The following is a 17,358-nucleotide window of genomic DNA, read 5'->3' on the forward strand; positions in this document are numbered from 1 at the left end:
TCACACATTTGTTAGATACCTGCTGAGAAATAAATATACTCTTTCTACACAGAAAATTTAATAGGAAATTGAGTGTAAATAGCAATTAATGAAAAAGAAGATGTATTAACTGAGCTGATACAGTGAAGACTTTGTCAAATCCCTCTCAGTGTTTTTTAATGAGAAGTTTTCTTATTTTGGTACAGCTCACCCTTAACAGATCAGCTTGAGCTGGAGAAGACAGAACCACTGGAGACGTTAAAACTCCAATTTCTAGCTCAGGAGAATGTGTTGCTAAAGAACAGAAAATTCACACTTCTGCTTCTCCTTAATACAGATTGTTTTACTATGCTGCTCCACTTCTATAGTCAATATAAATTACATAGTTTAAAATATGGAAGAAATACAGGATATACTTGTGCCTTCATAATTTTAGTAAGATGACTTTCATTGGAATACCTTTGTTACTAGATATAGAGTATGTTTACTGTGACAATCAATCCTTTTTTTTTTTTCACAGTAGGATACAGAAATACTGCTAAAGAATCTAAATCTAAAGAACAGAAAATATAAACTTAATAAGGGAATGAAAGTAAAAATGGTCTAACTCAAAGACCTCTGTCATGCTTAAGATCTAAATCAATGAAAGGATATCTAGGGGAAAACAGATTTTACAGAGAGAGAAATCTTAACAATAGTCAGAGTGGAACACTACAAAGTCATGTGTGGGGTACAAAGGCATTTCTTCCTTCTTTCAGAGTTGAGTACGTTTGTTCCATTTAGCCCCTTGCTGAAGAAATTGCAGCCATGTCATCAGACTCTGAGATGGCCATCTTTGGGGAGGCAGCCCCCTACCTCCGAAAGTCAGAAAAAGAGAGAATCGAGGCCCAGAACAAGCCCTTTGATGCCAAGTCATCAGTCTTTGTGGTGCATGCTAAAGAATCCTATGTGAAAAGCACAATCCAGAGCAAAGAAGCAGGAAAGGTCACTGTCAAGACTGAAGCAGGAGAAGTGAGTAAAAAAATTAAGGCTTAAGAATACGATTTAATCTTACGCTAGACTCTTAGATGACAAATATGGTTCTTTCTTTTCTTTGGCAGACTCTGACAGTGAAGGATGACCAAATCTTCTCCATGAACCCTCCCAAGTATGATAAAATTGAGGACATGGCCATGATGACCCACCTCCATGAACCTGCTGTGCTGTACAACCTCAAAGAGCGTTATGCAGCCTGGATGATCTACGTAAGTACCAGCAGCTCTCTTCCTTTGGGTAGCTGGAAGGCCTGCTGTGCCAAGCTGAGCAGAAACCAACGTGCTGTCTCCCTTCCTCTCAGACCTACTCGGGTCTCTTCTGTGTCACTGTCAACCCCTACAAGTGGCTGCCGGTGTACAACCCAGAGGTGGTGTTGGCCTACCGAGGCAAAAAGCGCCAGGAGGCCCCTCCACACATCTTCTCCATCTCTGACAACGCCTATCAGTTCATGCTGACTGGTGAGTGCTTGATCTCATTCAAAGCAATCTAAACCAAAAAGCCTCATGGCTCGTACTGGAGCAGGTAACAAGACAGCTTCAAACACCATGGAGCCGTGTGACAGAAATTGACAATTGCAAGCCAAACTGTACCAGAAGCATGCATAGATTCTGCACTGTGTATTATTGTACCAAATTCCACACTCTCCCATCGCAGAAAGAAACACTGGACTCACAGTTTGCTACTTTTTTACATTGAGGGAATAGAAAATATTATTATTCCATACAGTCCTTTATCTAATCATGGGTAGGCAGTTTGATTCGATTCCTTGATGAGAACTGTGTGAAGGGCAAGTGCATACACAGCTTGCCTGAGGACCGCATGCCTCTGGCAGTTGCGTGGGTCCAGCAGAGCTTATACTTACTACTGAGGAATGTGGAAGGAAATCCAGTACTGTCTTCTAGGAGTCAGTGCTTAGACTTTCCAAAGAAGCCCCAGCTTACATTTACAGATTTACTTTTCAGTCAGCTCAGTGCTATTCAGAACAATGGTTAAAACTTTCATTCTGCCTTTTTTGCAGACCGTGAGAATCAGTCAATCCTGATCACGTAAGTACACTCACTCCCTACTCGAGTCCCTGAGGGGCTGCCCCATGCCCAGGAACCACACACTCTCTGGGTCCATGTTTGATTTGACAGTGGAGAATCCGGTGCAGGGAAGACTGTGAACACAAAGCGTGTCATCCAGTACTTTGCAACAATTGCAGCTAGTGGGGATAAGAAGAAGGAGGAGCAGTCTGGCAAAATGCAGGTGGGCTCCTAGAAGTAGGACCCTGCAAGTGTCTGATTGATTTCTGAGCTATAACATGACAATGAGGTTTCTATTTTAGGGGACACTTGAGGATCAAATCATCAGTGCCAATCCCCTGTTGGAGGCCTTTGGTAATGCCAAGACTGTGAGGAATGACAACTCCTCACGCTTTGTAAGTTGCCGCTTGGCATAAGAAAAAAATGACTTTTTTCTTATCAACACAATGCAGTCAGAGTTGGTGAGGGGGATCTAGATTTTTTTAAATTTTTTTTAATTTTTTTTTTCAGGGTAAATTTATCAGGATCCATTTTGGTGCCACGGGAAAACTGGCTTCTGCTGACATTGAAACATGTAAGACCAGGCCTCCAGGCCTGATCACATTCCTTCTGACTTTGGTGCTCAGTTCCTGTGCTAACTCTCTCCTACCGTCCTTCCCAGATCTGCTGGAGAAGTCCAGGGTCACTTTCCAGCTCAAGGCTGAAAGAAGCTACCACATATTTTATCAGATCATGTCCAACAAGAAGCCAGAGCTAATTGGTAGGAAATACCAGTAACTTCTCCAGATAGAGTTCACTGAGCAACATTTTTCATTCCTTTCCATGCCTATTGTCTTTGGATCTGTATATGTTTTGTCCTTCTCAGAGATGCTACTGATCACCACCAACCCATACGACTACCAGTATGTGAGTCAAGGGGAGATCACGGTTGCCAGCATTAATGACCAGGAAGAGCTGATGGCCACAGATGTAAGCAATGCACAGAAAGTTTCTTAGGTGGACTCTGATCTATAAACAGGCATGGTCCTTGCTTTTAAGTATTCTTTAATTTTTCCGTCATTAGAGTGCCATTGACATCCTGGGCTTCACTCCTGATGAAAAAACAGCCATTTACAAGTTGACGGGGGCTGTCATGCACTATGGGAACCTGAAGTTTAAGCAGAAGCAGCGTGAAGAGCAGGCAGAGCCAGACGGCACCGAAGGTATTATTACTACAATAAATACTGAAACACTCACTGCTACAGGCAGAGTTCAGGGTCCATGATTCAGGATCATGATTCACGTCATGAATCCATGATTCAGGGTCAGAATCATGGACTCCATCTGCATTTTTTCCCCCGATGCTAGTACTGCAGCACATTAGTGTGTCCTAACATGAGGTCTTCCCTGGAAGAGCACAGCTGAGCGAAAGATGCAGGTTACTTTGGACTACACAAAGTATAAGGATCAGTAAATCCCAAACTGCACTTCCATCTGCTGACCAAGTAGTAGTCAGGCAGAAGGAAGTCGGGCTTTGCTGCTCTACTGAATGGCAGCTTCCCAGGTCTGGCACATAACCATTTGGAGCCGTGGATGCAACACCGATTCTACTGAAATCAAAAACTGATTTTTTTTCCGAGTCTCAGGTCAACGTAAAGTTTGGCCATTGCAAATTTCTCAGTGTGGCAAAATCATCTATTATTGTGCCAGTTCTGTTTGCCCTTAAACTTGGGAGAAGACTGTGGCAGTTTATCTTCTCTGCCCTCCGCTTACTTCATTTAGTGTGCATTTTTTCCTACTTTGCATTCTTTTGAAGACCCCGAGGAAAACAAGCAATTTATTCTGGTATTACACTATCTTTACTCATTGGATTTTCTTTTCTGTTTCTAACCTCAATATCTTTTGATGCAATTTAAGGATGTTTGGTCATTTCAAATATTAATGCAGCAATCTGCTATGTTTTTTTCCTATGTTTTCACATGATATATATAGGCATTCTTGGGCAAAGCGTTTTGCATACCATGCCTGTTAACAGGGTCCACATCTGAATTCATTGTTACAAGTAATAGTAGAAAGTATGACAAACTTTTTGAATTCTGCTTGAGCATGCACTTCTAAAAACTGGTATCCATTTCAGGTGTAGGTTCTTTAAAGCATAATTGACACTTAAGCATGGTCATCTCTTGAGTATTATGTTTTTAAGGTTACTTCATCAGCAGTCACTGAAAGAGATTGCACTGTCTGGTTCTGAGAACATCTGTGATTGTCTACAACTTCACTATCATCCCAGACTTAGTTTTCCCTTTTGTCTTTTAAAACATTTCTTGAGTTTTGTCTACCTAAATGCCTCTAAGTTAAATTTTCATTCAATAAAATTCAAAATAAGCCAATGGTGATGAAAATACACCCAACACAAATGCTCCCCAGCTTCTGGGGAATGTTGCTTATGATGAAATAAAAATATGTTACATTTTTATCTTAATTGGCCTTCTTATCTGGACTACAATTGCCTTTCGCTACTAGTTGTTTTGTTGTTGTTGTTGTTTTAAATGCAAAACAACAACAAACACAGTAGTGTCTCCTATCAAGAGACATATCAATATCTCCTATCAAATCAGGAGAAGGTTCTGTATCTGTATGTATGTGTCTTAAACTACTTATGATTTCTGCAGAAGCCATTCTGAATTTCTGCAAGATATACCTGCTGGTAAGCTAATACATGCTGCTGCCATGTGTTTGTATAGTTGCTGACAAGGCTGCCTACCTGATGGGTCTGAACTCAGCAGACCTGCTCAAGGCCCTGTGCTACCCCCGAGTCAAAGTTGGGAATGAGTATGTAACCAAGGGTCAAACTGTGCAGCAGGTAAGAAAAATTTGGTGTCTGGAAAGAAGTGTTTTGATAACAAAAACACTGGACTTCCATTTTTGCTCCATATGATAACTGCATACTTTCTGGTTTTGATTTAGGTATACAATTCAGTAGGTGCTTTGGCAAAGGCTGTTTTTGAGAAGATGTTCTTATGGATGGTTGTTCGCATCAACCAACAGCTGGATACGAAGCAACCCAGACAGTACTTCATTGGTGTCCTGGACATTGCTGGCTTTGAGATATTTGATGTAAGAGCAATGTTTTATTCACGTAATTTTAGAAGTAACTCTGCTGAAGAATTTAAGAAATGTTGCCTTTCTTTTTACAGAAATGTGTTTGATACTTTCAGTTACATCTAAAGCACCATGATTGCTACAAGCTTTTCATTGAGAATAGTTTTGTGTTGCACATATGCCAATTGAAAATCATAAAGACAGAAAATTTGCTTTAAAAGTTCATTATCCTTACCTTTCTGATTTTACCATAATAATAATCTCTGTCTGTATTCCGCAGTTCAACAGCCTGGAGCAGCTGTGCATCAATTTCACCAACGAGAAACTGCAGCAGTTCTTCAACCACCACATGTTTGTGCTGGAGCAGGAGGAGTACAAAAAGGAAGGAATTGACTGGGAGTTCATTGATTTTGGGATGGACCTGGCTGCCTGCATTGAACTCATTGAGAAGGTATCTTTGTAACCACAATGCCTAATGTTTTCAGAAACGCATCAATTTCTTACATATACAAATTTAAATTGAAATTTACGATATTGTAAATACACAGTTTTATATTATTCCATAGCTTGCTCTGCTGTGCAGAAGAATTCCACTTTAAAAGTGCATGGGAGTTTTAATATCCTCCCACTTGGGAAAATACTTCTTTATCTGTGATTCTTTCTGCCTTTTCATGTCTTCTTTCTGCATCTTCCAGCCCATGGGCATCTTTTCCATCCTGGAAGAGGAGTGCATGTTCCCCAAGGCAACTGACACCTCTTTCAAGAACAAGCTCTATGACCAGCATCTGGGCAAATCCAACAACTTCCAGAAGCCCAAGCCTGGTAAAGGCAAGGCCGAGGCCCACTTTTCACTTGTGCACTATGCTGGCACAGTGGACTACAACATCTCTGGCTGGCTTGACAAGAACAAGGATCCCCTGAATGAAACTGTTGTTGGGCTGTACCAGAAATCATCCTTGAAGACACTGGCCTTACTCTTTGCCTCTGCTGGTGGAGAAGCAGGTTAGGTTTTTTTATTTGTTTTTTAATGACTCTTCCAGAAAAATAAATGTGAGTAAAATGCACTCCAGGAACTGCATTTTGTGCAGAGTCTTCCATGGCTTTAATTTATTAAGAAAGGAAAAGATCAAATATATTTCAGGCCTCCACTCTGCCATGTTAATCCTGCAGACTCCAGTGATCACCTTATTTTGATTCTCTACTCCTTTAGACTGAATGTTGTCTTATTTCCCACTGAATATTAGTTTCCTTTTTAGCATGATTAATACTTATGACCAACATTCTTGCAGTCTCATAGAGAAGAATTCTACAACTCAAAGTTGTAATACCATCTTTTTTTTTTGCTATTCTTCAGAGAGTGGTGGTGGTGGCAAGAAGGGAGGCAAGAAGAAGGGTTCTTCTTTCCAGACTGTATCAGCTCTTTTCAGAGTAAGTACATGTATAGAAGTAATTGTCTCTCTTTATTTTTTTCTCCTTTTTCCTTTTCTTCCTTGAAGATTCTGACACCTCACAGTAAATCCAACAAGGTCATTTTACTGTACCTGTTAACGTTTTTCTTTGTGTCAAAAACATCTTGTAAGTTATTTATAAAAAAGCTAGCATCAAATCAGCTTAGGCCAGGGGGAAGATACACGTCTATTTTGTCTTTCTATGAATGTTGGAAAAAGTACTTAGGTCAGGCTACAGTTTCATTTACTTGTTAGTATATCAGTTAGTAGGACCAAGATCCTCCCCCTCTCCTCTGTCTTGGGAGGACAATGGTGGATGTATTTGCTTCCCTGAGGCACCTATAATCTGGATATGCACATAAATTTGCATATGAATATATATATGGAGACAAGGCAACAGGGAAATGCCAAGTCCAGCTTCCACTCCACCAATGCACAGAGCATAAGGCACTCTTGTTTTAGCACTAGCTACTATCCGGTATCCTGAACAGTTTTTCACACTGTGTGGAAGAGGTGTATCTCTGAACAGCTTTTCCACTACTCCAAACCAGAACCTCAAGACTAAAATGTACAAAAAAAACCCACAAGTTAGCATGGCTCTATGTGCAAATAATAGATCCATTATTCCTTTCCAACAATAATCATATCTGACAGTAATAACTGAAGAGGTAACATTTGTTAATGAAAAACATTTGCTCATGATTCTACAGGAGAATCTAAACAAGCTGATGACCAATCTACGGAGCACTCACCCCCATTTTGTGCGCTGTATCATCCCCAATGAAACAAAAACACCTGGTAAGAACCTCAAGTAGAGAGAAATCTGATTGTGATGCAACCATTACACTCTATGCTTTATAATGAAATATCAAATAATTGTCTCAATTGCTTAGGTGCCATGGAACATGAACTGGTGCTGCACCAGCTGCGCTGTAATGGTGTTCTGGAAGGGATCAGAATTTGCAGGAAGGGATTCCCCAGCAGAATCCTCTATGCAGACTTCAAACAGAGGTCAGATTCCTTTCTTCTCTCTCCGCTTTGTCCTTACTGCATAAGCTGCATATCTTAACTATTTTAACATGGTTATTATTAACATGGTTATTTTTGAATTTCATAACTATCTAAAACTGAAAGAAAGGCAAAGTTCCTGGAATATATAGACAAAAACATGTATGGCAAGGGAGAAAATGTTGAGAAATGAAGGGCTCCTCAGGTGTCCTTACTAATTTTTGCTCATAACACAACCACGCTTTGCTAAAGTTTCTGATTATGGAAGCTAGATAGAGCTCCACAAACCTGTGCTTGCAAGATTTGAAAATGAAGATTGATATGTAGATACAACAAATTCTGATACAAAAATTACAAACTTGGGTAGAGTGCTTTATACGTTGTATCAGCTCCTAGTTTCAGTGGAAGATGATTTATTCCTACACACATGGTAGCAATGTTCCTGTCTAGAAATTTTCTATTCAATAACAACAGCACAGTTTAAGGAAAAAAAAAAATAGCTAGCAATCAGCATCCCATTTACAACTAATAACTGTAAAATTTTCCTTAATTTTGTCCTTGTATTATTGACTTGATTACAAATGTCATCTCTAAACAAGGTATGTAATACCAACATTCACAGCCTCCTTCTGCTCCACAAAATTAATTTAAATAAAGAGTCTAACCTTATGACTTGAGATTGCGTTAATTCATATTTCCTTTCATTCAATAGGTACAAGGTGCTTAATGCCAGCGCTATCCCAGAGGGACAGTTCATTGATAGCAAAAAGGCTTCTGAGAAGCTTCTGGGGTCAATTGATGTGGATCACACCCAGTACAAATTTGGTCACACCAAGGTACAAACTCTTCCTGACTCAATCACTATGTGCCTGTGCCTAGTTCTACCTGGCAGTGATGTGTTGCAACGTTCCCTTTCTCAAGGTGTTCTTCAAAGCTGGGCTGCTAGGGCTCCTGGAGGAGATGAGGGATGAGAAGCTGGCACAGCTCATCACTCGCACACAGGCCAGGTGCAGGGGCTTCCTGATGAGAGTGGAGTACCAGAGAATGGTGGAGAGGAGGTAGACATTGCTCATCTTCAGTTAGAGTCATTTTCCTCTGGGGGAAAGCGTCACCATTCATCACACTAAAAATAATCAATGTATAATTTCATTATGCTTCAGGGAGTCCATCTTCTGCATCCAGTACAACGTTCGTGCATTCATGAATGTCAAGCACTGGCCCTGGATGAAGCTGTTCTTTAAGATCAAGCCCTTGCTGAAGAGTGCAGAATCTGAGAAGGAGATGGCCAACATGAAGGAAGAATTTGAGAAAACCAAGGAAGAGCTTGCAAAATCTGAGGCAAAGAGGAAGGAGCTGGAGGAGAAAATGGTGAAGCTGGTACAGGAGAAAAATGATCTGCAGCTACAAGTACAGGCAGTGAGTATTATTAATGTATTTATTCCAGGGGAAAATAAACAAGGTCTATGCTCTTGCATGGTACAGAACTCTCAAACTGCACACAAAACTGCTTTACAAAATATTGTAACTTGTATCACTAAAGATAAAATTGAGACCCCTCAATGTCACCATTGTAATGTTGGTGTTCCAGCTTGGGAAGATTTTCTGTCTCAGAACCCACTGGTATGTGACTCCATGTAAGCTCGCTGTATGTGGCCCAAGTGTAGTCACTAGAGATTTGGTATATATAGTTTACGGAGTCAAGAGAGGGACCCAGTTGACTACACATTCTGTCTTTCAACGGTTACCTAAACAAAAGGGCCTTGTGACATTTCTTACCATATATGGTATTTCACCTGTACTCCTGCAGCTACTACTGCAGGAAGACAAAAATAACCTCTACAACCAAACACAACTGCCAACCCTATGTAGGTGTAAAATGCCCTTTGGAACATCAAAAGTTTTGGGAATATTTTGCTCAAAATGCCTTTAAGCATCTACTTTACAGCTTGGAAATACTGTCAAATAGACACTACCAATTGCAATTAGATTATGTACTGACTTAACAAATTCAAAATTAGTTATGCCAAGAAAAGCTATTACAGAGAAAAACACAAAAAGATCTGTGTAAAATTCTGTTATTAAAAAAAAAAAAAGACGAAGAAGAAAAGAAATTTTATATATTATATACCTTAATTATAAATAATGCAAGATAATACCTGATTAGAGCACTTAAAAGGTGAGGAGGAAAAAAAAAAAGATTCAGAACAGGTATAGCAAAAATAATTTCCCACAAGATAAAATCATAATTCCGTACCTTTTTGTTTGTTTATTTGTTTGTTTATTTGTTTTTTCTGTATGAAATAACCTTTTTTTATTCCAAGTTTCCTAAACTTGACACTAGCAAATATGACTATCTTTCTCCACATCAGGAAGCTGATGCCTTAGCTGATGCTGAGGAAAGATGTGATCAGCTCATCAAAACTAAAATCCAGCTGGAAGCCAAAATTAAGGAGGTGACAGAACGGGCCGAGGATGAGGAAGAAATTAATGCTGAGCTGACTGCCAAGAAGAGGAAACTGGAGGATGAATGTTCAGAGCTGAAGAAAGACATTGATGACCTGGAGCTAACCTTGGCCAAGGTTGAAAAGGAAAAACATGCCACCGAAAACAAGGTATGAGGCAGAAGACGTCAGTCATATTGTGCTATTATGGGAGTCTTGTACCTACTTGCTTTAATTACACTTGCTCCTTCTCATCAAAGGTGAAAAACCTCACAGAGGAGATGGCATCCCTGGATGAGACCATTGCCAAGCTGACAAAAGAGAAGAAAGCCCTCCAAGAGGCCCACCAGCAGACACTGGATGACCTGCAGGCCGAAGAGGACAAAGTCAATACATTGACCAAAGCTAAAACCAAGCTGGAGCAGCAAGTGGATGATGTAAGCACATGTGCCTCCAGTGAGACAGGACAGGTATGGAGTTCGACCTGCCTGGCATTAATGGTGTTGTTGTGTTTAGCTGGAAGGGTCCCTGGAGCAAGAGAAGAAACTGCGCATGGACCTTGAAAGGGCTAAGAGGAAACTTGAGGGAGACCTGAAGCTGTCCCAAGATACCATAATGGATTTGGAAAATGATAAGCAGCAGCTGGATGAGAAACTGAAGAAGTAAGTGTGGTTGTGGGACAAATAACATGGATTTACTATGTACTTTTATTCAGGTGTTAACAGTGTATGCTTTGTGCAAAGGAAAGACTTTGAAATCAGCCAGATCCAGAGCAAAATTGAGGATGAGCAAGCCCTGGGCATGCAATTACAGAAGAAGATCAAGGAGCTGCAGGCAAGCCTCTGGTCCTTCCCTTCAGCCCTTCAGAAGGACATCAATACAAGTAGGGCATGGGTGTGAAGGGTCTTGCATTTTCCCCAGGCCCGTATCGAGGAACTGGAGGAGGAAATTGAGGCAGAGCGAACCTCTCGGGCAAAAGCAGAGAAGCACCGTGCTGACCTCTCCAGAGAGCTGGAGGAGATCAGCGAGCGCCTGGAAGAAGCTGGAGGGGCTACGGCAGCTCAGATTGAGATGAACAAGAAGCGTGAGGCAGAATTTCAGAAGATGCGCCGCGACCTCGAAGAGGCCACGCTGCAGCACGAAGCCACAGCTGCCGCCCTGCGGAAGAAGCACGCAGACAGCACAGCTGAGCTTGGGGAGCAGATCGACAACCTGCAACGAGTCAAGCAGAAGCTGGAGAAGGAGAAGAGTGAGCTGAAGATGGAGATAGATGACTTGGCCAGTAACATGGAGTCTGTCTCCAAAGCCAAGGTACAGAAATACTTTATGGCATCTTTGCCCAATTGAAATTCTACAGAATTCACCTTCACCTATCAGTTTTATTGAGTTTGAACTGCTTATTCCTTCCATTCTGTATGTTGACACATAGACAAATCTGGAGAAGATGTGCCGCACACTGGAAGACCAGCTGAGTGAGATTAAGACAAAAGAAGAGGAGCATGAACGCATGGTCAATGACCTCAATGCTCAAAGAGCTCGCCTGCAGACAGAATCAGGTGACTTCCTGAATAAGGAAATCAGAAGGGATTTCATCAATGTCTATAAATACCTGAATGGAGGACAAAGCCAGGCTGTTTCTGTGGTGCCCAGGGTCGGGACAATACACAATGGGCAAAAAGTGGAATAGAAGAGCTTTCATCTAAACATCAAAGAGCAGTTATTTACTGTGCAGGTGACAGAGCCGGCACAGTTGCCACAGAGACATTGTTGAGTCTCCTGCCTTGGAGACTTTAAAAGCTATCTAGGCGGGTCCTGGGCAACATTCTATAGGTTTCCCTATTATAGTGGGGGAGGGTGGGAGGTAGACCAGATGACCTCCAGAGGTTCGTTAAAACCTTAACAGTAATTAAATCTCTAACTATGCAGAACACAGGCATCAATGAGAATGAAAGGCCTATGTATCTACAAACTTTCCCAGGTGAATATTCACGCCAGGTGGAGGAGAAAGATGCTCTGATTTCTCAGCTATCAAGAGGCAAGCAGGCATTCACCCAACAGATTGAGGAACTCAAGAGGCACTTAGAAGAAGAGATAAAGGTGGGTAGGCTTCCAAATTCTATCTTGTCCACTGGATTTTTCCTCACCAAAACGTGCTTCAGACACATATGAGATTACAGAGACACCATGCTGAGAGGGAAAAAAACACAAACTCTTAGTTCATTTAGTGCAATTTACCTTTGCTCCCTGATACCTACCATCTATCCATTAGATTTCCATTTTGCAGATTCCCAACTCTCCCGTCCTCATTCAATACATTGCCATCATTCTCATGGGAGAATAATATTTCAGTCAGGACATTTACACATTTCCAAGGAGATTTCTATTCCTTGACCCACTACTATTTTTCCCCCAGGCCAAGAACGCCTTGGCCCACGCCCTGCAGTCTGCTCGCCACGACTGTGACTTGCTCCGGGAACAATATGAGGAGGAGCAAGAAGCAAAGGGAGAGCTGCAGCGTGCCCTGTCCAAAGCCAACAGTGAAGTGTCCCAGTGGAGAACCAAATATGAGACAGACGCTATTCAGCGCACGGAGGAGCTGGAGGAGGCCAAGTGCGTGGGGAAAGTGGGGAAGGTTGAGAGAAAGTAACAATGGAAATTTCAGGAGACCACTACAATAGTGTCAGAAAGAATCCAATGCTGCACTTTGGGGTGGGGTGGCAGGAAGAAGGAAAATATAACCAAGAGAGAATATGCACTGAGCAAAGCAGAAGCACCAAAGCTCTTCAGACGCAGAATAGAAGAGTGACCAGTGCTAGAGTGAATACCAGAGTGAACAGCAGAGAGTGACTTGCTAGAGCCCAGCATTCAGACACGGAAATACTATGACTGTCTAGAAGAGATCTTAATCTCTGTGTAAACGGGGATCACACAGTGCAAAGTGGCCAAGTGTGCTCTGTGAGCACAAAGTGGCCAAGTGGCTGTATGTTTTGTTTTTGCTTTGTTTTTGTTTTTTTAATGAGAACTTGCTTTCTTACTGGCAACTGTGCTTACCACCTCCCAGGAAGAAACTGGCACAGCGCCTGCAGGATGCAGAGGAACATGTTGAAGCCGTCAACGCCAAATGTGCTTCCCTGGAAAAGACAAAGCAGAGGCTGCAGAACGAGGTGGAAGACCTGATGATTGACGTGGAGCGATCAAATGCTGCCTGCGCAGCTCTGGACAAGAAGCAGAAGAACTTTGACAAGGTATTCTGGCCTCTGGCCCTGTGCTTCCTGGGCAGGGCATCCCCTCACAATTGCCACATCCATACTCACGCCCTGTTGCTCCTCAGATCCTGGCAGAGTGGAAGCAGAAGTACGAGGAAACACAGGCTGAGCTGGAAGCTTCCCAGAAGGAGTCTCGCTCTCTCAGCACGGAGCTGTTTAAGATGAAGAATGCCTATGAGGAGTCCCTGGACCACCTGGAAACACTGAAGCGTGAGAACAAGAACTTGCAGCGTAAGTTGCTGGTCCTCTACTCCTGGTAGAGCTTTCTCACAACCGTGTCTGACTTTCCACATGTTTTTTTGCCTCCAGGTCTGCAAAGATGCCTGTTGCCTCAGTGTGGCAGGACACTTCCCCTTTTGCCCTGTGTATGAAAATGCTGTTCATCTTTGTTTCCACAGAGGAGATTTCTGACCTCACAGAGCAGATTGCGGAGGGAGGAAAGGCAATTCATGAGCTGGAGAAAGTCAAGAAGCAGATTGAGCAGGAGAAATCAGAACTTCAGGCTGCTCTGGAGGAAGCAGAGGTAGCTGGCATTATTTATTTCTGTCTTACAGGTCTTGGATCTCGATCTCATTATACGCAGCGTGAAGTCATTCCAGATACAAGAGGATAAGAATGCTTCTATAAAACTGTAGAGATATCATCAGAAACACTGCACTTTGCTTTACTCAGAGCTTGAGGTTCAATATTTTTCACATAAGTATTTAATTTGCATTCATTCCTGTACAGGCCTCCCTGGAACATGAAGAAGGAAAGATCCTTCGCATCCAACTTGAGCTCAACCAGGTCAAGTCTGAGATTGACAGGAAGATAGCAGAGAAAGATGAGGAAATCGACCAGCTGAAGAGAAATCACCTCCGAGTTGTGGAGTCCATGCAAAGCACCCTGGATGCTGAGATCAGGAGCAGGAACGAAGCCCTGCGGCTGAAGAAGAAGATGGAGGGAGACCTGAATGAAATGGAGATCCAGCTGAGCCATGCCAACCGCCAGGCTGCAGAGGCACAAAAGAACCTGAGAAACACACAGGGAGTGCTCAAGGTCTATTGAATTAAAGATGCTCATAGACAAGTCTTAGCTAAAATTTTCTGTTCCAAAGGACTCTGGTCTGCTTATAATTTCTTTCACTTGTACTGCAGGATACCCAGATACACTTGGATGATGCTCTCAGAACACAGGAGGACCTGAAGGAGCAGGTGGCCATGGTGGAGCGCAGAGCAAACCTCTTGCAGGCTGAGATTGAGGAGCTGCGGGCAGCCCTGGAGCAGACAGAGCGGTCACGGAAAGTGGCTGAACAGGAGCTTCTGGATGCAAGCGAGCGTGTGCAGCTCCTCCATACCCAAGTCAGTGAACAAATATATTTAATATTTATATTTCTGCTCCATACAAAGGAAGTACCTGGAGACTAGCTGTGTAACAACATTTAGTAGTTATAAGTAAGTGTAGTTGGTAGTTATAAGTAACAGCATTTAGTAAGTTATATGTTGCAAAGGTCACAGTATGGATAAGAAATACTAAAAGTGAGTTTTCAGCCTCAGAAACAAGATGGAATTCATTAGACTATAGTAGAGATTTATTTTAAAAGTAATAAATTAAGAGGAGAATTGGAGGTTCATGTCCTATTGCTTCTGTAAGTTCACTACCTTTCCTACATCTGAGATTGTAAAGTCAGACTTAGGTTGATGATTATGCTTATCACAGGAATTATGTTCAAACAGGAATACACTAATACTGTCCTTAACATCTTTTAGCAAAGTTAGTGTAAGTATTCTGTAGAACTGCCACTAGACTGAAAATGATAAGGAAAGATTATGTTGTTTTTCTTTGCAAGTATAAATTCCTTCTGTGTTGACCCACAAACTGTGTGGAAATTTTATGGAAGACATTCTTGAAATATTGGAGCTCGTCACTAAGAAACTAGCTAACAGCTACTTAAACAGCTAAACAGCTAAGAAACTAGTAGCTACCACCACAACTCCTTTAGAACAGAATTCCATGGGACCTGACGGCACAATTTACATTAAAGACCAGTATTTTGCAGTGTTCTTGATTTGATATTACAAGGTAATGGAAACAAAATTGTGATGTTCTTGCTCTTAAGCAGCACACCAACTTGAGCAACACCAAGATGAAGCCGGAAACGGTTATATCCCAAATTCAGAGGGAAATGTAAGAAACAGTTCTTAGAGAACTGACATAATCATTAAATCTATTTTAATTTTTTAACAAGGGTATCTCAATGACTCAATGACTCAAAAAATATCTCAATGGCAGTCTTCTAGCACAACTATTAAACAGCAGTATATATTCTTCATATAACACATTAACAGAACTCTAAATAAAAGTAGGGAAATTATTTATTGCCAGAGATGGTATACTAAAGCCGCTGGAGAAAACACTATGTTTTTTTCTCAAACAGAACACCAGCTTAATCAACACCAAGAAGAAGCTGGAAACAGACATTGCCCAAATTCAGGGTGAAATGGAAGACACCATCCAGGAAGCCCGCAATGCTGAAGAGAAGGCCAAGAAGGCCATCACAGATGTGAGTTGGGGTCTCCTTTCACTGATGATGGTGGATTTATCCCCGCCCCCCCCCCCCCCAAAAAAAAAAAAAAAAAATGTCTTCAGCTGCAAGACGCCTTTGATTCTTTGATTCTTTCTTCTCCAGGCGGCCATGATGGCAGAAGAGCTGAAGAAGGAGCAGGACACCAGTGCTCACCTGGAAAGAATGAAGAAGAACCTGGACCAGACAGTGAAGGACCTGCAGCACCGTCTGGATGAGGCTGAGCAGCTGGCCCTGAAAGGAGGCAAGAAGCAAATCCAGAAGCTGGAGGCCAGGGTGCGTGGGGCTGGTATTTGTGCACAAGTGAGCATGTCCCTTGGAGAGGTACCGGAGAAGCTCCAAAGACAGATTTTTCATTGCAGGTGCGGGAGCTGGAAGGGGAGGTTGATGCTGAGCAGAAGCGCAGCGCTGAAGCTGTGAAGGGTGTGCGCAAGTACGAGAGGAGGGTGAAGGAGCTGACCTACCAGGTAAGGGAGAAGAGGTGGTTTTTTTTGTGGTTACACACCCTTCTCTCTGGAGTTGAATATGTTAGCATAGTGCCTCATGAGGGTTTTCTTTCCATCCTTCTCAGTTAGTCATTGACACAGTTAGCAAGTTTTTTAGCTCTGTATAACTGAACAGCAGTGCTCTGTAAGGCATGTAACTGTCTCTGTTTCATTTAGAAGAAACTTAGGGAGATAGCAAAAGAAGCGTTGCTATTATTTACCATTTTCTTGCCATTGTTTAACATTGTCTGTAGTCTGAGGAAGACCGGAAGAATGTTCTCAGGCTCCAGGATCTGGTGGACAAGCTGCAAATGAAAGTGAAATCCTACAAGAGGCAAGCCGAGGAGGCTGTAAGTATCATTCTGAAAAGGGCCAGACTTCCTTCTGGTGAAGCTGGAACTCAGTTTTGGTGTTTCCTTCTGTCTAGGTTTTAAATTTTTTTACTTTTTTGATGTTTCTTCTCCCACAACCCCAACACAATTGGTTATGCAAGAGTAAGAACATTTGGAAGTGACTAAACGGCTTCTTCTCTAGTTTTGCCCTACGCCTCAATTTCCCCCTCTATCTCTTCACTTTTACCAAGACTATTTTAAGCAGCTGCCAAACTTTATCTCTGCCATGGACTCAGCTGGGACTGTGCTCTGTCTAAACTGGCCATGGCCTTTTTCACAACCTAATGTCCTTTTCTCTTCTGGCACACACAACATCTTAAACAGCTTCTTTCCTTTTGTTTGGAAGCTGCCCTGTTTGCCCAGCATTTGAATTTTTGTCTGGCCAGTTCTAAGATATTAAATGCCTTAGAAAAACTTTCCCCATTGGGTATTCTGACAGCACAAAAAGCCTGTTGTTTTCATGACTCTCTTTCCCTGAACAGGAGGAGCTGTCCAATGTCAACCTCTCCAAATTCCGCAAGATCCAGCATGAGCTGGAGGAAGCCGAGGAGCGGGCTGACATTGCAGAGTCGCAGGTCAACAAGCTCCGAGCAAAGAGCCGGGAGTTTCATAAGAAGTCAGAAGAGGAGGAATAA

General features: G+C 42.2%; 1 protein-coding gene across 2 annotated transcripts; it reads left to right on the forward strand.

Annotated features, from left to right (window-relative positions):
* Window positions 1-786: 786 nt before the first annotated feature.
* LOC311216895 (myosin-1B-like) lies at window positions 787-17,358 on the forward strand (the record flags this gene model as incomplete). 2 transcript variants are annotated; one of them, XM_084298509.1, is made up of 38 exons in its annotated part: window positions 787-990; window positions 1,080-1,223; window positions 1,316-1,472; window positions 2,033-2,060; window positions 2,151-2,262; window positions 2,342-2,434; window positions 2,550-2,613; window positions 2,701-2,799; window positions 2,905-3,008; window positions 3,103-3,241; window positions 4,763-4,881; window positions 4,986-5,135; window positions 5,401-5,571; window positions 5,816-6,122; window positions 6,475-6,548; window positions 7,279-7,366; window positions 7,462-7,579; window positions 8,289-8,412; window positions 8,498-8,634; window positions 8,737-8,992; window positions 9,946-10,188; window positions 10,278-10,454; window positions 10,534-10,679; window positions 10,761-10,851; window positions 10,939-11,328; window positions 11,447-11,573; window positions 11,996-12,114; window positions 12,431-12,627; window positions 13,079-13,262; window positions 13,349-13,514; window positions 13,682-13,806; window positions 14,013-14,321; window positions 14,420-14,623; window positions 15,700-15,825; window positions 15,952-16,122; window positions 16,209-16,313; window positions 16,586-16,681; window positions 17,206-17,358. In XM_084298509.1, 38 exons carry the CDS (start codon window positions 787-789, stop codon window positions 17,356-17,358), a joined length of 5,817 nt encoding a protein of 1,938 aa, XP_084154635.1. The 2 variants fall into 2 exon arrangements, with proteins under 2 accessions (XP_084154635.1, XP_084154636.1); XM_084298510.1 differs by having other exon boundaries at window positions 5,816-6,110.

Source organism: Netta rufina, assembly GCF_964035555.1.
Source record: "Netta rufina genome assembly, chromosome: 19".
NCBI lineage: Eukaryota > Metazoa > Chordata > Aves > Anseriformes > Anatidae > Netta > Netta rufina.